This window comes from Prionailurus bengalensis, chromosome A1 (genome assembly GCF_016509475.1).
Source record: "Prionailurus bengalensis isolate Pbe53 chromosome A1, Fcat_Pben_1.1_paternal_pri, whole genome shotgun sequence".
NCBI classification, from domain to species: Eukaryota; Metazoa; Chordata; class Mammalia; order Carnivora; family Felidae; genus Prionailurus; species Prionailurus bengalensis.
The window spans coordinates 196,955,011-196,976,051 of record NC_057343.1 but is presented as its reverse complement, the minus strand read 5'-3'; the positions used below and the strand labels follow the sequence as shown (position 1 = coordinate 196,976,051).

Below are 21,041 nucleotides of genomic sequence, written 5' to 3'. Positions count from 1 at the left end.
TGGACTCCCCTCCCTCCCTGACCTCACCTCGCCTCGCCCGTCGCTCCTTCTCCACCTTGTTCTTGGCTCCTGCAGTCTTCTCTTGATCGTCCAGTCTGCTTCCTTCCTCCCTCCCTCCCTCCCACCAAGGCCTATGTATTTGTCATTTCTCTGCAAGAACGTTCTCTTCACCGAGTTAACGCCATGCATTCTGAGAGTCTCGACTCAAACATCACTGTCCCCGGGCCAGGTCAGGCTCCCCCGGTATCTACCCTTCTTCCTTCAGGGCACCTGAGTGCAACTGAAGGCCCATTTGTGTGATTTTTTTTTTTTGGGGGGGGGGGCGTGCATTTTATTCCTTTCTGCCTCCCTCCCTAGACAGTGAGCTCCATAGGGGCAGAGACCATATCTGTTTCTCCTCACTCGGCACCCAGCACCCAGCACAGCACCTGGCGATTAGACACCACACTCAGATGAATGAATGGCGATTAGACACCACACTCAGATGAATGAATGACTTCAGTCCCCTCAGCCTGCAGTCACCTCCCATTCTCGCAACACTGTTTTGCAAAGTGAGGCCTCTCTTCCACCAAGATCAGAAGGTGGTGAGATCAGCCCCAAACTGGGGCACACCTGCCATGTGAGAAGTTATCTCCCCAAGGGGACGATGAGACCCAGTACTAGCTCCCACTCACCTGGTTCCGCAGGCCTGGCTGTGGGCGAGTCCATCACTTGGGAGCTCTGATTGCGCATCCCTCCACAGGGCGGCCGCCAGGTGTATTCTGGCTACAACAGGACCGGTGCTTAGTAATCGGTGACCACGCTCAGAAATTACAGTAGCAGCTACCATGCCAGCATGGTGCTAAATACACATTAATCTAGTGCAACTGAATCCTTAACAACAACCCAGGTTGCCACGTCCATTTTACAGGTAAGGTAAACCTGATGCTCAGAGGGGTTAAAGAAACTTGTTGAAGGTCATCCAGCTATGAAAGTGGCCAAGGGGCACCTGACTGGCTCAGCTGGTTAAGCGTCTGACTCCTGATTTCAGGCCATGTTCTCCCGGGTGTGAGATCCAGCCCAGTGCCTCTCTCTGCCCCTCCCCACCTCACCCCTGCTCTCTCTCTTAAAATAAAAATAAATAAACTTAAAAAAAAAAAAAACCTCCCTTAAAAAAAAAAAAAAGAAAACAAAGTGGACAAGCTTCGGATTTAGGTCTCTATATAAACCCAGAGCCAATCTCTTAAGTCCCACACTCTACTCCAGTGTTTCAAGAAGCTGGGTAAGGACAGGGCCTAGCAGGAGAAGCTGGAAGAAATGCCAGGCAGGAGGCAATGTCATCGTCCAGGTGGGAGCAGGGATGCCTGAGCAGGACTGTGGCAGAAGGATGCAGAGGATGGGATAGGGGACAGCAGCTCTTTGGAGAAAGAATGATAAGCAAGGAAAAGGAAATAAAGAAGGGCGGGGAGGGAGCGGGGAGGAAGGGAAGGGAAACTGAAAAGGAGAAAAGAGAAGGAAAAGCAAAGGAGAGAATGCATGGTGAGGACCCGGTACCTGGTTACATGCAGAAGTTGTAAGAAAAAGCCAAACTCAAACCCTGGCCTGCTTGGTTGGAGGGAGCCCTCCTTCCTGTCCTGACCTCTGAGCCTTTTCTGTTCAAAACAGTGACCTTGAGCAGCTTTGGGCTGGAGAGTCCTGCCAGGCTTGGACATCTGCCTGTACACCACAGTGTTGTTCGGCAAAAAGCCAACCCAGCATGCACTTTCAGACCCCCTCACTTGATCCTGCCCTCTGGAAAGCGTGTGGGGAGGCCTGTGTGTGTATCCTGGAGCAAAGGAGGGGCACGGACTCACCAGATGGAAGAGGCGTGAGTTGGGGAGTGGGGGCGGGTGCTCCATGGCCATGGGGGGCGGGGGGTAGCGGATCTGAGACCAGTCCTCAAAGCCGTGGTGTGGGACCATGGCTGGCATGGGTGCGTAGGCGTATGGATAGGCCCCGCAGAGGTGTTCTGGGTGGGGCTCCATGTGGTAACGGTCCGCTGAGGCCTGCAAGAAATGCTGCTGTCTGACTCTAGCCCATGATAGGCTGCACAGGCCACCCCCAGCGATACCCGTCTCCTCCCTTCCCCTATTCAGAATCTTAGTTTGCTGAAGGCTGGTAGATGGGCACAGAAGGGTGGTACGTGGGCACAGAATAACAACAATGATGACATCTAACGTGTCCCGAGCACTCACTCTGTACCAAGTGCTGTTCCTAGTGCTCTACCTGCATTACCTCATTAATTAGTTGGACCCCTGAGCAAACACTGCCTCTCCCCTCAGACTGTAGGTCCCTGAAGAAGGTAGGATGAGGTAAGTGCTGCTTCCTCCCTCAAGCCTCCTCACCTTTGCCTTCCTCTTCTGCTGTTTGAGGGCTTCTTTTGTCTTCTCCTCATCTTTGAATGCTTTGAGCTGAGAGAAGGAGGGAGGGAGAGAAGACTTGGCACAGGTGCTTCCTGGCCAGGCCGGGATGTCCCTATGCAGCCACCACTCTCGGTTGCCTGCTTGGCTCGGCCCCAGGGTAGTGTCTGGGGAGGGGGGGGGGGGAAGGCCCCCGTGGGGCAGAGCAGAGCCCAGGCTGGTGGCTGTAGGTGAGGCCCGCCCTCCATGGGTCTGAACACAGGTCAGGAGAGCCCCCACGGGCCTCCTGTTGCTCTGCTTCCCTGTCAGGGTCCTTCACTTCCGTTCTGTGACAGAGTAGGTGGCTCCAACTGTGGAGGCCAGAGTTAGAGGTCAGGGAGGGGAAGGGACTTGCTCAGGTACACAGAAATTGGGTGGCAGAGCTGGGAGAAGAATCAGTGAGTGTCCCGACCTCCAGTGTCACCAGGGAAGCCTCCACACCCCCCTCCCCGCCCCACGAGGACAGGCCAGCTGCCCCTCCCTCCGTCCAGCCGTTCCCACCTGGGCATTGGACAGGGTGACCTGGGCCTGTAGTTTCTCCACCTGCTTCTTCAGCTCTTCCTTCTCCTCATTCATGCGTTCTCGATCACTGCGCTCCCTCTGGAAGTCTTCCTCGAAGATCTTCACCTGCAGGGGAACGGAGTGGGGGGGTGGAGTGGGGGGGCGAGGGTGAGGAGGAGGGGTAGTCTGCTCTGGCCTCCTGCTGCTTTCACCCCATCTTACAGTAGCTGTGAGGAGGGGAACGAGTGCACCTCGGGCTTCCCAGCCCTCACTTCAATCAGAGAAACTCTGGGTCCCTCTATCTCATATTCCGGGCTTCAACACAGGCTTTATTTAAACAAGGTGCCCGTGGCCTAAAAAAAAAAAGGAGGGGGGTCACAAGCCCCCAACCAGTCCAATCCTGCTAAGGCACGGCCACAGGCCCAGAGCGTGGGTGCAAGACCGGACTTTGTCTCCCGGCTCTGAGAGCAGAGGACCCGCAGGGCTCTCCCAAGGCTTTGGGGGTGCCCTGGCACAGAAGGGGCTGGGGTGGCTCCCTGCCTCTGCGTCTGCGGTTTCACATCCCACTGCAGACCAGTGAGACGACGTCCGGGTTAGAGATGGTTTAGAAACCTCCAAATCATGGCCTCCGATAGAAACACGTGGGAGAGCTCCAGCCTTTCCAATTTCCTTTCAGTCCTTCTGTGCCCCACAGGGAGAAAGTCTGTGTTTATGCTAGCATGTCTTCAACACCTTTCTAGTACTTACTAATTTCCCTTCCCTTCCCTCGAAGAGGACTCAAGTTCAGAGTCTTCATCAGGCAAGGGTATCCAGCTGGAGTTTAATAACACTGCTTGGCTTTTACTGCATTTATTGCTTACAGCTACTTTCTACCGGTGGCAAATAATAAAGTATTTTCCATTTGTAGTATTGTTACAAAGTTCCTTTCCAAATACGTTTACTGAAAGTAACATATTTAAAATTTATTTTTAAAATGCTAGGTAAATAATAGCACAGCTGGGGTACAGAGATGGTTAAATCAAAAACGGGGCAGAGGAATGACTTAGGGATACAGTGCTGGAAAGGATAAACCAAGAACCAGACAGGGGTCCTGGCCAACAGCCAGAATGTGGACTACTAATTACAGCTTCCACAGGATTTCAAGCCCCTCCTGGGTCCTCAGGAATGCTCCAGCCCCCCACTCAGCACCTCCTACCTGACCTCCACCTCTTGGGCTCACCTGCTGTTTCAGCAATTCGTTCTGCGTGACCAGCTCCTGTCTCCTTAGGAGGCCACCAGCTCCTTCTGGGCCCCCAAACGCAGCTGGTGGAGAGGAGGGGGAGGCCTGGATGCTCAGTGCTTCCTCCAGGGCCTGGGATCGGGAAGAGAGGAGATGGACCCATCAGCAGGAGCCCTGGCAGTCAGGCCCCGTCGGAGAGGTCACCTTAGTGACCCCCTTCCTGATAAGAGTAACAATAATAATGACCACCTCCAGTACCATTTAGTAAATGCTACCCTATCCATTTACACGATACACACATCATTTCATTGGATCCTCTCCACAGTCCTATGAAAAAAAGACTATGATCATCACTCCCATTGGACAGATGTGAAAACTGAGGTTCAGAAACATGAAGGGATCTGTCCAAAGTCACACAGCTTTTAAGCCCGCTAAACGGGGGTCCTCATGTAGAAGGGAGACTCTGTCCTTCCCTGGGCAGATGCAGCTCAATTCCTAGCACCCAGACCTAGACAGAATATTCGGTTCTTCGGGGAAGCTTCCGTGTCCTCAACAACTGCCCTGCCCTCAGATTTTTTAGCTTCCCAAATCCCTGGCTACCACACCAAACTTTCTGTCCCCAACTCTTCTGTGGTTAGACTGGATTTTAATTTTGACTTATTTAATATTTTGCTTTTCTAAGCCTGAAAATGGGCTAAAACATCACCAAAGAAGATTTTGAAAATTGAAAAAAAAAAAAGCACCCTTATTCTACCACACTCACAAAATACTTTCCTTTTTGTAAACAGTGTGCTCCCACCTTCTTAAAAAGGTCTCTATTAACTGATTTTCTCCTTCAGCTTGGTTAACATGTTACTTGAGAACTCTGGACCCCTGCTCAACACCGACCACCCTCCTCACCACCTGCACTTTAGCCCCTGGGACATCAGGGCTTCCGCTCGCCATGCATTAGCAGTGCCCACAGTGCCTCCCTAGACAGTGGGGAGATAAAGAAGACCTTCTCCAACTTGGACTTGGGCCCCCACGCAGTCTCCTTGTCTCTCCCAGAAACCCGAGGAAACCGCTGAGCCAGAGTAAGCCCAGGACGCTGCAAGGGGAAGTTATGGCTCTACTTTATCCTCCTACTTACTCCATCTGCCTATATTTTATTTATTTATTTAATTTTTCAATGTTTACTTTTGAAAGAGAGAGGAAGAGAAAGGGAGGGAGAGGGAGCGGGGAGAGAGAATGAGCAGGGGAGGGGCAGAGAGAGAGGGAGACACAGAATCGGAAGCAGGCTCCAGGCTCTGAGCTGTCAGCACAGAGCCTGATGTGGGGCTCGAACTCACAGGCCGTGAGATCATGACCTGAGCTGAAGTTGGGCACTTAACGGACGGAGCCACCCAGGCGCCCCTCCATCTGCCTATATTTTAGATGAGAAGACTGAGGTCCAGGGACAGGGAGAGACTTGCCTGAGGTCACAAGCAAAGCACGTCACTTGCCTTGCATCAGTCACCCACACCTAGGTCTCTGTCCCCAGCGATGCCAGGGAAACTTGGAAAGCAGTGATCCTGCCTGAGTCATCTCTGTGATCTGCCACTCTGTACAACACTGTGCCCGAATGTAGACCCCCAAATCCCCCAGCTCAGGACAGGTCATTCTTTCCACTGAGAACAGGTCCCAAGGTTCTCCAGACTTGACATAATCAATGCTTATCAAATTCCAAAACCAAATAGAAAGGGTTACCCTAACAGGGCTAGGGCCCAGCGAATGCCAAACTCATGCCGAGCCTGTGTGAACAAGGTCAGGTGGCAGGAGGGAAAGGAGGACAGCCAGGCAAGGAGGAAAAGATGAACCAGAGACAATTCCTCCAGGCCTTCGGGGAACTCGTCTCCTCGGAAGAGGAGGCCTTCAAAGCTTCCTCTTGTCAGTGCACCTGTGCTGGAAGGTGGGCGGGGCTGGAAGGAGTCCAGCCAGGGTTCAGATGGCAAAACTGAGACTCAGAGAGGCTGAAGTGGCTAAGCTGGGATCAGAATCAGCCCCCAGACCCAGCCTGTTCCCTGCCCACTCACCTTGGCCCAAAGCAGCAGGCCTCGGCTTTAAAACCCAGCCTCTGCCCAGGCACCCCATCTCTCTGGGTCCCAATTCTCGAGGGCAGGAACCCTCGGGCCGTGCTCAGCTACTCCTTTGAGCAGCTGTGTCCTGACCTTGCACTTGGTGCCAGGCACGGTGCCAGGCGCTGGGGGCACATACACTGGTGAAGGCGAGCACCTCCCCCCACTGGGAGACAGATCATTAAACAGGAAATCACAAGAAGATGCAAGAAGGAGAATGAAAGAGGGTTCTGGTGCTTTAGGAGCATACAACAGGAGGACCTGAATGAGACTCCAGGGAGGCCTTGCAGAGGAAGTGGTGTTAAAACCGAGACTGAATGATGAGCGTTGAGCGGGATGGGGCCCTGTGAGGAAAGGGCTCGTCCAAAGGCCTTGAGGTTGGAGCGGGCACATGCACATCTCAGGCTGGCCACTCGGCACGTGGGGACGGAAAGGCAGAGACAGCGGGAGCCGCGAGGCTGCATGGAGGCCCTCAGCAATGGCTCACCGATCCACAAGTCACCCCTCCTGACTTGAGGGTCGGGGTACCGGCGGTGGAGGGGATGTTTGCAGCTGGGCTCAGGAAGCCCTGCCTGCTCCAGGCACCCACCTTGTTGAGCCGCTGGATCTCCTTTTCCTGGTACTCCCGCTGCCGGGTGAGTGGGCTCAGCTGATCCTGCAGGTACTTGACCTTCTGGCGCAGCTCCTTGGCCTCCGCTGTCAGCTGCTCCTTGTCGGTCTGCAGGGAACACAGGGTTGGTGAGCAGGGAACCCCTCTGGGAGGCCTGACCCGCTGCGCTCCCTGCCCCACCCTCACTCAGCCATGCCTCCTCTCTGCCGCTCCCCCAGCAGCCCCCGCAACGCTCGTGTGAAGGCACCATGCAAGGCATCAGAGCCGTGATGCCATAAGGTCCTGTCCTCAAGGAAAAGGCAGTTCGGGTGGGTTCTGACACCAGCTCCTCTACCAATGGGCTGAGACCTTGGCCACAGTCACAGTACTCTCTGGTCTATGCTCACTTATCTGCCACGGGTAGGAGGTTCTTTTCTTTCTTTCTTTCTTTCTTTCTTTCTTTCTTTCTTTCTTTCTTTCTTTCTTTCTTTCTTTTTCTCTCTTTCTTTCTTTTCTCTCTCTCTCTTTCTTTCTAATGTTTATTTATTTTAAAGAGTGGGGGAGAAAACGTGAGCGGCACTGACAGCCAGGAGCCCGGTGAGGGGCTTGAACTCCCAAGCTGTGAGACAATGACCTGAGCTGAAGTCAGAGGCTTGACTGAGCCACCCAGGCACGCCGGGGAGGGGTGCTCTTAACGTGAGTCACAGATGGGCGTCAGGAGGTCTGTGAGCCCCAAAACGGGCTGCAGAATTTTGTCTGTGCAATTCTCTAGGGAGAAAAGCCATAGCGTCCACGAGATTCGCACAGGGGTCTTCTGTGATACACAGAAAGTGATAAACCACTGAGAATCTCTAAAGGACCTTTTCGTTCTTATGGTCTCTAAGCCTAGAGGAGACAGGACCCTTAAAGAAATAAATGCAGCATAAAAGGCAGAGTGTTCCTCCACAGAGAAACAAAGCACTGTGAGGTTAAAAGAACATCACAGCTGAGAAGAAACCAGGGAAGGCTTCAAGGTGGAAGGCCTGCCCCCACACCCACTATGGAACAGGCAGGGCTCCTTCACTGCAGAGGGCCAAGCTGGATTGGCCTTTAGAGAGCACCAAATCTTAGCCCTTTCACGTGATGGGAAACGAATGTCCAGAGAAGGGAGGGGACTCACCGAAGGCCACACACAGCGAGCTGGGGCCAGAACCCAGGTCTCCTAATTCCAGTGCTCCCTCTGCCTTCTCAAGTCAAAGGAAGTGTTTCAAATAGGGGAGGTCAGCCAGAAATTGGGGAGGGCAGCCTTGGGCAGACCTCGGGGGAGGTGTTCTGGATTCCTACCTAAGAGCCTCCAGGATTAGCATGGCCTCTATCACCATGTGCCCTTATCACAGGGCCATGCTTTGTCTTAGGACACCCCACCTCCCCCCTGCTAATGGGGGACTGGCCCATGCCAGGGACTTATTTTGCCTCCTGATGGGAGCTAGGGGAAGGGACCAAAGAGCCAGGGGTCTGGCTGCCAGTCACCGACGTGACTGCACTTGGAGAAAAGACGGGCAGCATCCTTCCTAACACAGACCTTTAAGGCAAGGGGTGGTCACTGAGGCAGGATGACCCCTCAGATAAAGCCCCTGGGTGTCACATGCTGACAGAGGGAACTCTGAAATGCAATTCGTGTTGAAAACGTCCATTTTTAGGCCAGGCAAAGCAGCGTGTGCCCAGTCCCCATGAACGGGAAGACACCGTAATACAGACACTATCTTCTGAGAGTCTGGGGGTCAAATGGCCTTTCCTCTTTAAGCTGTCCTGGGATCCTGGAGTGCCTTGGCTGCTGTCAGTCGCACACTGACAGGCCAGATACTATATCTCCTGGTCTCCCTTTCCGCCCTCTCCCTGATCCTTCTAACTCCTCCTGTGGTACTTTAACACACTTCTACTTATTTGCTTCTGTGATGAGCTGTTTAGTGTTTCTTTCCCACCAAGGGCAGGACTGGGCTGTTCGCCGCTGAGCCTCTGTGCCCAGCACAATGCCAGGTGCACACTGTTGAGTAGTCGCTCGATGCGTGAAGAAAGGAAGCCCCTGCCTAATGTTTTAGCTGCCCCACCCCCAAACAGCCATCACTACTCTAAACAGTCAGCAGCGGCCCAGCCCCATCAAGTGTTCCAGAGCAGCCTCTGTGTCTCTTGTATTGCGCTTCCCTGTACGGTTCCCTGGTCCGTGAGATTTTAAGTGAACAAAAAGCTCTTCTGCACGCGGGCGCCTGGGTGGCTCGGTCTGCTAAGCGGCAGACTTCGGCTCGGGTCATGACCTTATGGTTCGTGGGTTCGAGCCCCGTATTGGGCTCTTTGCTGGCGGTGCAGACCCTGCTTGGGATTCTCTCTCTCCCTCTCCCTCTGCCCCTCCCCCCACATTCTCTCAAAATAAATAAACTTAAAAAAAAAAAAAGCTCTTCTGCATGTAAGCAACAAAATACGGAAAGCAACAGGTAATCCAATCTCCTCACTTTTCAGATGGGAAACGGGGGCACAGGGGAGGAAAGTGCTTCTGCCTGTGGCCACATAGCCCTGAGCACTAGAGGCAGAGACGGAGCCCCCAGGTCTCCCAACTCCAGCCTTCCGCCCCGCCCGTTCACTTCACAGAATTCTCGGCTAATGAGGCGGGAGAGCAGCCTCCCAAGCTGGAGCCGCAGGGACCGGCAGTCGACTTGCCTCCTCCATTTCAATCTTGGACTTGGCCAGGAGGAGCTTCCGGTCAAAGTCACGCTGCTTCTGCTCCCGCTCAGCCTCCAGGTCAGTCACCTGCTTCTGCAGGTCCGCCAGCTTCTGGCGCAGCTCGGTGATCTGGGTTCAAAGGCGAGAGGGGGGATAGTGCGTGAGGGAAGGGGTGAACCTCCAAGGTTCAAAGCTCCTGAGAAGGAAGCAGCAGGCAGAAGACCAGGGATGCTCCGACAGCACAGACAGGAGCCTGGGGTTCACAGCCCTGGGTTCCCATAGCCCCCCAGTACCTTCTGCTCGTACTGCTGCTTCATGGACCGGAAATGCTGGTCCCACTGCTTGTTCACTTCGAGCAGCTGTGGGGAGAGACTGGGGTTAGCAAGAGATAGGCAGCGAAGGTACAAAGAGGGACAACTGCATGCAGACCAGCAGTGTGTGAGGGAGGATGGTGGCCACGGACGCTGCCTCAAACCCTCTCTTCTTAGAAATTCAGTGTTCCGTAAGGAGGAACTTTTATCAACTGCCATGTTTTATCCTTGCCAGGAAAGCAAGACTAACAGCAAAGGAGCATTATATAATTTGGGGGTATAATTACGGAACACATGTGCAACCTGGGACTACGTACTCAAGCATCACGTTCTCGTTTTCCTTCACCTGGCATCTCTCTCTGAAAATGAAACCTAAAGATGTCCTTGCACAAGTGTGCAAGTGCGTAAGCACAAGGCTGGCTGCCTCAGCAATGTCTGTCTCACAGCAAACTCTAGAGGACCACCTACGCAGAGGAGGTGGGTTAAGAAAAGTCTAGCACAGATGGGGGGGTGGGAGGGAGGGGAGGGTGGGTGATGGACATTGAGGAGGGCATCTTTTGGCATGAGCACTGGGTGTTGTATGGAAACCAATGTGACAATAAATTTCATATATTAAAAAAAGAAAAGAGGGGCGCCTGGGTGGCGCAGTCGGTTAAGCGTCCGACTTCAGCCAGGTCACGATCTCGCGGTCCGTGAGTTCGAGCCCCGCGTTGGGCTCTGGGCTGATGGCTCAGAGCCTGGAGCCTGTTTCCGATTCTGTGTCTCCCTCTCTCTCTGCCCTTCCCCCGTTCATGCTCTGTCTCTCTCTGTCCCAAAAATAAACGTTGAAAAAAATTTAAAAAAAAAAAAAAAAAAAAAAAAGAAAAGAAAAGAAAAGTCTAGCACAAACTAAAAACAAGGTGCTGTGCAGCTGGTAAGAAAATCAGGCCCCTAATACCCTGCCTCGTTTCTAAGACAACCCTAAATTATTTGCCACACACGACAGAACAACTCCTCAGGGAAGAAAAACAATCCTACATCATTAAATACAAAAAACAATGGGAAAAGGTATCCCAATTTCAGACACAGTAACATATGATAAAGAGTACTCAGAATCGAAGAAATGTATGTTTTACACAAAAATAAATACCCTCAAAGATACAGTTAATTTTAAAGGAGAAAGGAAAAACAGCAATCTGCGATGCAGTATATAGGATATAATTTTTCTGCTTAAAAAAAATTTTTTTAACGTTTATTTATTATTGAGAGACAGAGAGAGACAGAGCGTGAGCCGGGAGGGGCAGAAAGGGAGGGAGACACAGAATCTGAGTCAGGCTCCAGGCTCTGAGCTGTCAGCACAGAGCCCGGTGCGGGGCTGGAACTCACAAACAGCGAGATCATAACCTGAGCCAAAGTTGGAGGCTTGACCAACTGAGCCACCCAGGCACCCCTAATTTTTCTGCTTTTTAAAAAATTTCTCATGTTTATTTATTTTTGAGAGAGAGAGAGAGAGACAGAAACAGAGTGCAAGCAGGGGAGGGGCAGAGAGAGAGGGGGACACAGAATCTGAAGCAGGCTCCAGGCTCTGAGCTGTCAGCACAGAGCCCGACACGGGGCTCGAACTCACGGACTGCGAGATCATGACCTGAGCCGAAGTTGGACGCTTAACCGACTGAGCCACCCAGGCGCCCCATTTTCCCGTTTATTTTTAAAAACAGATTATAAATTGATAAGTACAGAATAGAACTTAGGACTGTTGCCAACTGGGGGCATCTCTAGGTGGTGGGGTTCTCAGTATTTTTCGAATGAGTGTCACATTACTTTTGTAATCAGAGCAAATACCTTACAGCGACAGAAAAAGAAAACTAAAATTGCTAGGCACATAAGAAAAAGACTAATGGAGGCCTGACTTTCAAATGTGCTGGAGGCCCAGGGAGGGCAGCAAGGCCCAGGAATCTGGAGAAGAACCCGGGCTGTGTGGAGTGGAGAGGCTAAAAGAACAGACAGGAATTTGCTCCGCCTCCAGCCTGGAAATACCAGCCTGGGGTCAGGGATGGAGGAGGAACATGCATGGGACACAAGGGCATAGCCTCAATTTTGGAGACTTCCAGCCGGTTCGAAGCAGTGCTATAAAGCGTCGCATCCTCTCCTTCTGTGACAATCCCTCCCTGAACCAGCTACAAGGGTGACAGAGGAACCCCGTGCTCCCCCTTCCTGATGCTGCAACTTCCCTACCTTATCACAACCTCCTTTCACCATCCGGGGCTTACCAGGGAAGCCCGCTACACTGTCCCCCCGCCAACAATTTTAGGCCATGCCCCAAATGCCACATCTGCAGAGTGACCCCTGCGGCCAGGGGAACTCATCAAGAAACACGAGCCCAGGACAAGGCAGCAGGTCTCTCCCGTGGCCAATGGTTCAGTGGTCACCACGGCAACTCACCATGGTGATCTAAGACCAGACAGGGGGCCAGGGAGGGCCTTTGCTCCGACAGTCCGGGGAGGGAAGGAGGGTCTCCCTTGGCCACCCCCACCCCCTCTAGCCACCTACCTCTGTGCGCTGCTGCTCCAGCATTTTCACCTTCTTCTCGGCTGCACCCAAGGCCCCGACCTCTGGGATCTTACCTGCTGTCACACAAGCCTGGGGAGAAACACGGAGGGGCCTTCAGCAAAGCCTCAGAGAACAATTCTGTCACTCACTCAGCGCTCCTTAAAGGCCTCTACCCAGGGACCCAGCCCTGGGTCTCCCACATTTCTAATCCCCTCACTGGCCAGGACACCGCTACATATCCCAGCCATGACTACGCCTGCTTGGGAAAGTCTGCTGAGATCATTATTCCTCCTCCCCTCCTCCCCTGCCCTCCTGCCCTCTGCTCCCCTGCCATGGCCACTTCTTCCCCTGCTCAGACTCTATCTCTAAGACACTGCTGCCTTCCCTCCCCTCTTCTTCCCCAACACACATCAACCAAACATCTTCTGACCTGGAAGGCAAGAGTTACAGATTTTTTTAACATTTTACAAAATGTTTACTTAAAAACCTTTTTTAGAAAGATACAGAAATAAAGACGTATGTGTATGTGTGATTAGTACCTGTGCGTGTGTTTCCTAGCTCTGTCCTCTGAGAAAGCCTAAAGCCATGACATGACACTCCAGTGGCAACGAGCACACCCAGGGCCCAGATCTTGGTTTCTAAATGCCATTCTCTAACAAAAAGAAATAGGGTTCCTTAGAGAAGTGGTTCATTCCCGGGGCAGGGAAAATATAAGGAGAGCTTGGAGTTATCTTGTGCCAGAAAGTAAGAAACTGCTCGATAATAATTACATGAAGAAGGGCGTGTCTAACGGGCAAAAGAGACAACTCGAAAGAGCTTCCTGTGGCCAAAGCTGGAGCGATTTGAACAAAAATATACATCGCGACAGAACTGGATCATAGCCCAAAGAATAAAATAAATGCCCTGAGTCCATACTGGTAGAAAGGAACAGCTGAATAAACAGATAAGTGGGGGAGAAGGGGCAACTCTTCCTTACAGAAGAATTCCAATTACTGAGTATAGAGGGAATGAGAGAAATTCAAAATCTCTGTGAGAACACTATCGTCCTAATGATCGTGGCAGGTGAGATCCACCAATGGATACGAAAATTAGTGAGAAGTGTAAAAAGAAACAGGACATTTGCACAGACTTAAAGTTTCTCCTCAAAAATAAGTCTTTGTTGGGGCACCTGGGTGGCTCAGTCACTTAAGTGTCCATCTTTTGATTTTGGCTCAGGTCATGATCTCACAGTTTCATGGGTTCCAGCCCCATGTCAGGCTCTGTGCTGATTCTGCAGAGCCTGCTTGGGATTTTCTCTTTCTCTCAATCTCTCTCTCTCTCTCTCTCTCTCTCTGCCCCACCCTGGCTCGTGCTCTCTCTCTCTCAAAATAAATAAAAACTTAAAAAAATTATTTAAAAAAAGGATTTATTAACTACAAAGGGAAAATTAGCCCCTTTATTACGGAAAAACCAACACACGCCCCCTCAGCCAAGCAATCAGTGTTGACAGTAGTAAGATACACTGACATCATGTATCCTTGACATGATGCACCACGAGGGGCATGGTGTCACTCCCGGGGAACCTTGCGCAAATCCACATCTCAATCCGATCACGAGAAAACATCAGTTAAACCCATACTGAGGCACATGGTACAAAATAACTGGCCAGCACAAGTCAGAAGCGCGAAACACAAGGTGCAGCTGGGAACTGTCACAGACTGGAAGAAACTAAGGACTGTGACACCCAAGTGCGGCGTGGGATCCTGGACTCCCAGCGCCAGCACAGAAAGTAAGAAAGAGGATATGAGCGAGAAACTGGTGAAATCTGAACAAAGTCTGTAGTTTAGTTAATAGTGTTGTTTGTTTTTGAGTTTTGGTCATTGAACCGTGGTTATGTAACTTGATAAGGAGATACGGGGGATTGTCCGGACTACTTTTGCAATTGGTTTTTTGTAAATCTAAAGTTCTCTAGAAGTTAAAAAAAAATTTGTTTAAACAGGAAATGTGGAGGTGAAAGAGAATGAGCTTAGGAGTCCAGCAGTGGAATATTGGGTCTACCTCCAAGGCCCTGCATGAGGCCAAGACCCACACCCTCTCTGGGCCTTGGTACAAGGGAGATCAAGCCAGATGGGCTCTGCAGGCCCCAATCTCTGACACCCATGGGCTTGTCAGCATTTGTCCTGGGGTGGCTGCCCACATTCTCTCTATCCCCTGCCTTCCCATGGCTCGTGGGGACAGGCCGGTCCCTGAATGCAGGACTAGTGAGGCTCAGGTGCCCCCTGCAGGCGATTGCCTGCCAGCACACCACAGACCCGGGGAGGAAGGGCAGTGCGCTGGGGGAGCCCTCCAAGGACCGTCACCTTTAAGAAAGGCAAAAGATGGGCCTGCCCCTGGAAGCCTGCTGTGTCCTCACAGGACAAGGAGGAAGAAGGGACAGGGTCTCCTGGGGGGCACACAATCAACTTCCACAAAGAAGAGAAGAGTCGGGGGTGCCTGGGTGGCTCAGTCCGTTAGGCATCCCGACTCAGTTTCGGCTCAGGTCATGATCTCATGGTTGGTGAGTTCTCAGGCTTGGAGCTGCTGGTGTGGAGCCTGTTTGGGATTCTCTCTCTCCTTCTCTCTCTGCCCCTCTCTCAAAATAAATAAATAAACTTTAAAAAAAAGAAGAAAAAGAGAAGAATCAGCCCACCTGGCTGCTGGCACCAAAGCTACCATTAAAGCAACAGCTAGTTTCACTGTTTACCATGTGCCCAGCGCCACACCTACTTTACAGGTATCACCCTGAACCCTCCCGCCATCCTCCGAGGTGGGTGTCACAGCCTCCATTTTACAGAAGAAGAAACTGAGGCCAGATGGTTGGTTTATGTCACTCAGTCACGGTGGCCATGCTGGCACGAGGTGGAGCCAGCTCCAGGGCACGGGCTCCACCGCGGCCCATAACGCATGCCTCCCATGGGGCCTTCGTCCCCAGCAGGGTGGTAAGAAGGGCTGGGCCTCTGGGGGGTCACGTTAGATGAGCCAGCATTAAAGGGCTTGGGAAAGCGAAGAGGCCTCCCCAGGGAATCCCACACCCATGGTGGCTCAGGGAACCCACGGGGGATCAGGGGGCTTCACAAGTCACTTCCGCAAGGGGACGGCCAAGCAGGCTCTGCCCTGAGGGCTAAATGGAGGAAGGGAGGGGCTCCCTGGGCTGGAATTCAGAAGGCCATTTATCAGCGCATTTCCCTGAGGCACCCCAAGGCACCCCTCTGTCTGCCTGATAGCAGGTGATGCAGGGATCTTGATGACAGGAAGTCACATGACCTCTCCACACCTCCTACCACCGCTGTGTCATGCAGTAATAGTCCTGGCCCTGCCTAGCATACGTGTAGAGTGGAGATCCAAACAGGATGATGGATTTGCAAGCCCCAGGTAAATGCTACCTTGCCACATAGTAGTGAGGAATTAAGTTATTAGGATAATTACTGCCTTTACATAGGTGTGGGTTTGTTAAAAATGTCAAATCCTGCCGTGCAGCCATTAAACCCTAGTAAAAAGGGGAAACGTGTCAGTAAAAAGTTGGGACTCAGCGCCACACCAAGGGGAAATGTACACACTGGGCAAGGGTAGAGATTCAGCTTCTGCTTGGGAACTGGGCATGGGGCACAGCTGAGAGCCGCAGTGGGAAGGGGCGCCGGGCCATGGCAATGTCAGCTAACCCCACTTCTGTCCAGGTCAGAGGCTCTAGGAAGCAATCCCAGGAGCTTAACAGAGTCCCCCGATGGGCCTTCTCAACCCAACACCCTAATTCTGCCAGGAATATCTGAGATGTTACACTGACTTTTGAGATCCACCCACAAGAGACCTTCACAAATCGGAACGTGTTTAGGGAATGTGCCCAAACTGAGCGAAGGACTCAGTACCACCTTCTATGAGCCGTGGCGGAAGGAAATGAAACTACGCAGCCTGGAGAGAAGGCCGGTGGGGGCCACGAGGCCACGGTCATGGCCAGCAGCCCGTGTGTCCCAGGGAATGGGATGTTCTGTGTGGCTAAAGGCAGAAGGAGGGCTAAGAAGTGGAAACTCCGGGACAGGTGGACTGTCAGGCCCAGCTAAGGAAAAGCCATCTAACGGGAACCCTGTAACAGTAGAACGGGCTACAGCAGGAAGTGGTGAGCTCACTGCAGGGGGCAACGGAGGCTAGACAGTGGCGATCCCAGATGCTGTGGAAGGAGTCTGTGACCACGTACCTGCTGCTGTCCGGCCACCCCCTTCTTGCCTGCGCCTTCCGTCTTTGGGAAGCCCGGCTGCCCACAGGTATCCTCTTTGCCGCAGCTCATCAACAACCTCTTAAGCTCCATGTTTTCCTCCCTGGGTCGGAGGCAAACAGAGAGGTCACGTTGCCGGCCCTGTGTTAAGAAGCCTGGGGTTCTCAGACCTACTACTCATCACCTACTACTACAGCTGAGTTCTGGGGAAAAAGGGAGGACCCTGAAACCTGCCCTTGGATAGAACAAAAGAAGGCATCCTTAAGCCACTTTGCTGGCAATGTGGGCTTCTCTGGAAGTCTCTGATCGTCAATCAACAGCAGGGTTTCCCAACTGTGGGAGGTCTGCAAACAGGAGAACTCCAGGATGTGTCCAAACCTGCATCAAATAACTCTGACCGCACTCTAGTGAGAAAGTTACACCCTTTCCAATCATCTTCAAACTTCTTGTGTAGAGCATGGAACAGTCTCAGCTGGTGCCGACAGGTCTTGAGCACTCCTCCAGGACTTGCCAGTCTCCCTTGTTCACAGGACAAGGGCAGGCTTCAGGCTCAGAGCTTTAAGTGGGTGGCGGCACTTTGCCAGGACTTACTAACACCCAACACCCTTCCGTGTTCGTTGTATTTATTGTTAGGGTTGTCTTCTATTTATTAAAGGTAATGGTGTTTTCCATGAACTCCAGCGCAACTTTTCTTTATCATCATTTTAAGCAAAAACATTATTCAAATTGAAGCCAATTCTTAAATCAATAAGGTAGGTGATATAGGACATAATAAACGTGGTGATATGGATTCAGGTATGACTGAAGTACGAAAAATATTTCTTTACGTTCTATTTGCCGGCTAAGTTTCCATGTAATAACAGAAGAAAAAAAAAGAGAGACAGAGAAGTAAAGTGGCTTTCCCAAGGTCACACAGCAGGGACTTGCACTCCTGCTTTCTAGTCATGAGTCATTCCTCCGACCTGGGGTTTCAGATCCATGGATGGAGTCATTACGGCTCTAAAACTCCCAACTGTTTGGCCATCCAGAAGTAAATAAATATATGCTGCCTCAAAATGGCACAACGGCTCAGTGGTTACATATGACTCTCTCTGGGCCTCAGTCTCCCTCTGCACCATGAGGGGTCTGACCTGCATAACCTCAAAGGGCCCTTCACACTCGGACAATCAAGAGCAGTGTTCCTCAACTGTAGTCCTGGGTCTACCTACACCGTAATCACAGAAGCCCTTGGGAAAATGCCTAGGTCGGCTTCACATCCACTGAATCAGAATCTCAGCTGAGGAGGGAGGGGTGAGAGAGTGAAGCTGTAATGCCTTCCCTGACCCTCAGTGATCCTGAGGCACAGTGGAGTCTGAGACCAGGAGGCAAATGAGGGACCCCTGACTGTTGGCAGGACATGACGGTGGCCAGAAGAGGGCAGCAAAGCCCTGAGTCCTCTCCCCACAGCAGACTGGCGGTTGCTAACAACAAGCTAAGGGGGCAAGTTCCCAAGGAAGGAGTGCGATTTGTACAGACCCTCTTCTGAAGCTCTCAAGGCATTTTATAAAGGTACTAAAAGGGCCAGAGAGGAAACACCAAGGTACCCAAGGAAAAGGACCAAGAGACCTGACATCCAAAGCCTCAGAGCCCTCAGCCTTCAGCCCAGAAATTGGTGCCATGTACTATCCCTCTCTTCCTGCCCACCTGAGTCCTCACTCCGGAGGAGTCTGGACTTACCGCAGCCTCTCGGCAGCCTGATCCCGCTGCTCCAGGCCCTTGTCCAGCTTGGCCTTCAGGGCCTCATTCTCCTTCCGAAGCTGCTCACACAGGGTCTGCAAGGCAGAGAGGTAGATGGGGGCAAGGTGAGGGAAGGGTTGGGCCCTAAATGCAGCTTGATGATGGAGGACAGAGCCATGCCAGGTCCCAACACGTTACCCCTTTGCATGGCCTCACCCAATCTGTCTCAGGACAGCTGAGAACCCAGGTGCTAGGCCCATGCAGGCTCCTCTATGCATCCTCTCCCTCCGGAGCCAGCCATGGGGATGCCTGACCAAGAAGCGGCCACAGGGCCTTCTGGTCTTCCTGGGCAGAGAGCTCCATCCCTCCTCCTCCTGCACTGCTGTTCCTACAGCGGAGAACACTCCTGCCCCACAGCCTTCTCCCCGGCTCCCTTCTACTCCTGCTTCAGGTCTCAGTCTGAACATCACTTCCTCAGAGAAGTCCTCCCCGACTCCCAATCTCGGGTGAGTTAGGTCACCTCCATTATTATCCTTGGTCACCCTTGATGCTTGTGACAATTACGGCCAAAGAACCACTCGTGTCGTTGTTTCCTTAACGTCCACCCCCGACTCTGCCCGCAAGTCTGCGGGCTCCCGCAGGGCTGGGACCCCCTCCCAGGACCTCAGCCCAGCTCAGCACTTAGCACAGTCAACACTAAACTCTGCTAGAGGAATGCATGACTGAATGACTGAATGGCCAAATGAATGAGTGAACAGGGGAAGGGCTGAGTCCTAGGAGGCCCGTGAGCTCAGTCAATCTGGAGAATGTAAGAGGCTTCCAGTGCTGTCCAATGGTAAGTTGGAAAACAGGGCACTCAGCCAAGACCTCAGCAATTTCTCAGGTGTGGCTCGGGCTTGCTTCACTGCTGAGACATAGTTCCCTCCTCTCCGGATGTGGACAACTATTCCTTCTCTGCCTCCTTTACAGGGCTGCTCTGAGGACAAACAAGACCGCCAGGGTGCAAGTGCCCTGTGACCTGCCAGTCATGTGCTGATATCTGAGGCCTCCTGTTCGAAGCAGTGCGAGGGGGGGGGGGGGGCATGGAAGATGGGCAGCCGGACTCAGGGCCCTGCAGACGGGGAGGGCAGGGAAGTGCCGACCGGTGATGTGATACCCCACATCGGTACAAAGTTACCCACTTTCAGCAAATACTCAGTGAGCACCTAGTACGTGCCATGTCCATGGCTAGGTGCTCCTGCACTCGCTGCCTCCTCGGGGCCTCGCCGCTTCCCCAAAGCTGCGTAAGTCACCTGGCTCTGTTTTAAAAGTGAGTCATCGCAGGTGAAATAATTTGCATGAGGTTGCACAGCTGCTGAGAATCGCCGCTGAGACTGTGCTCCACGTGGCAGACCCTCAACTGGTGTCTCCCCGCTGTGCGGAGGGTGCTGGGGGGGGAGGGGGGGGACCGGTTGTATTCACTGCATTCCACCTACTCCCTTCCATGTCCTTGTCCCGGGCTGTCTGTGACCATGTGATTACTCATGGCCAATGAAAGTGAGTGGCAGCGCCCCGTGTCCACTTCTGGGCTGGCTCAGGCCCAATTCTTTGGTCTCTCCTGTGGCTGTGGCTGCCTTATACACCAGAGCGCACGAGATGGTGGGGGCTCTGTCAGCCTGGGCCTCTGAGTAAACCGAGGAGCAGAAACTAGCCCCTGCCACATGGAATCGGAGGGAAACTGTATGTCAGCCGAGGAGATTTCAGAGCTGTTTTGTTTCCACAGCAAAACCTAGCCCTTTCTGACTAACACAGGGGAGACCTGGGAAGGCTGCATGGAGGAGACAGCCTGGAAACGGAAGCTGGTAGGACATGAGGGATCCGAGGCCGAGAGAACGGAAAACCACGGTGACTTGTTCCAATGTCTAGCAGACGCCTTGCACCATACCTGGCTGTGACAATGTTTGTCGAGCGAACCAAGAAACAAATCAATGAATAACTGAGGAGGAATTGGATTAATGTGGCTCCACCCACAGGCTAGGCAAATACCCAGGATGCCCTGGCCAGAAACAAAACATCCTGCTCCTGGTCACTAAGGGAAGGCCGGGACAAGGATTCACGTGCTGTCTACCCTTCTAGTCCAGAGGGCAGTTTCCTCCCAGTCCCTGAGCACAAAACAGCTGATAGAGAGAGGCGGTCACAAAGGTCGTCTGCTGCCATCAAAGGGAGCCAACAGAGCTTTCCTGTGAGGTCCTGTGATTCACTCACTCACTCAAAAATGCACATGTAGCACCTGTTAAGTGCTGAACGCCAGGATACCTGACGAATATGGCAGACAAGGTACCTGCCCCCCACCCCTTGTGAGACTTACATGCTAACAGGGACAAAAATCAAACACAAAGTAAATAAGCCACGTAATAAGATAAAATTATTACAAACTATGGTAAAAGCTAAGAAGGAAACACACACAGGAGCTCGCTATATAAAAAATGCCAAAGGCTGGCAGGACCCCCTTTGATGAGGCCTGGTATCACTCCCCATTTCAAAGCCAAAATGGTGGCACTCAGAGTGATCTGACTCCATGAACAGCCCCAGGTTTACCTCCCCGGAGCTCAGCTTTGACACCCCGAAACCCCTGCCATCAGAACGGTGTCTCCCTCAGCCTGGCACCCCCAGACCCTCACAGCATGTTCTGGTCACTCCCTTCAACATGTCCCTCCCTCAAGGTGGGATGGGAGTCCTGCCCTCTCCCCGGAATCCTCTGCCCCTCA

At 52.5% G+C, this 21,041-nt stretch overlaps 1 protein-coding gene across 4 annotated transcripts in view; it reads right to left on the bottom strand.

The window, feature by feature from the left end:
• The window catches only part of TNIP1 (TNFAIP3 interacting protein 1), a 52,916-nt gene that overhangs the window by 2,103 nt on the left and 29,772 nt on the right, over nt 1-21,041 (bottom strand). For 3 of the 4 annotated variants that reach the window (XM_043600775.1, XM_043600694.1, XM_043600929.1), the window contains 11 exons: nt 18,295-18,389; nt 16,561-16,681; nt 12,354-12,443; nt 9,807-9,872; nt 9,511-9,642; nt 6,820-6,948; nt 4,138-4,269; nt 2,919-3,044; nt 2,364-2,429; nt 1,833-2,024; nt 675-765 (listed from right to left, as the gene is read on the bottom strand). In XM_043600775.1, the coding sequence (XP_043456710.1) occupies nt 675-765; nt 1,833-2,024; nt 2,364-2,429; nt 2,919-3,044; nt 4,138-4,269; nt 6,820-6,948; nt 9,511-9,642; nt 9,807-9,872; nt 12,354-12,443; nt 16,561-16,681; nt 18,295-18,389 (1,240 nt within the window). The remainder of the gene's footprint in view (nt 1-674; nt 766-1,832; nt 2,025-2,363; nt 2,430-2,918; nt 3,045-4,137; nt 4,270-6,819; nt 6,949-9,510; nt 9,643-9,806; nt 9,873-12,353; nt 12,444-16,560; nt 16,682-18,294; nt 18,390-21,041) is intronic. The other variant, XM_043600839.1, reaches the window with a different exon arrangement.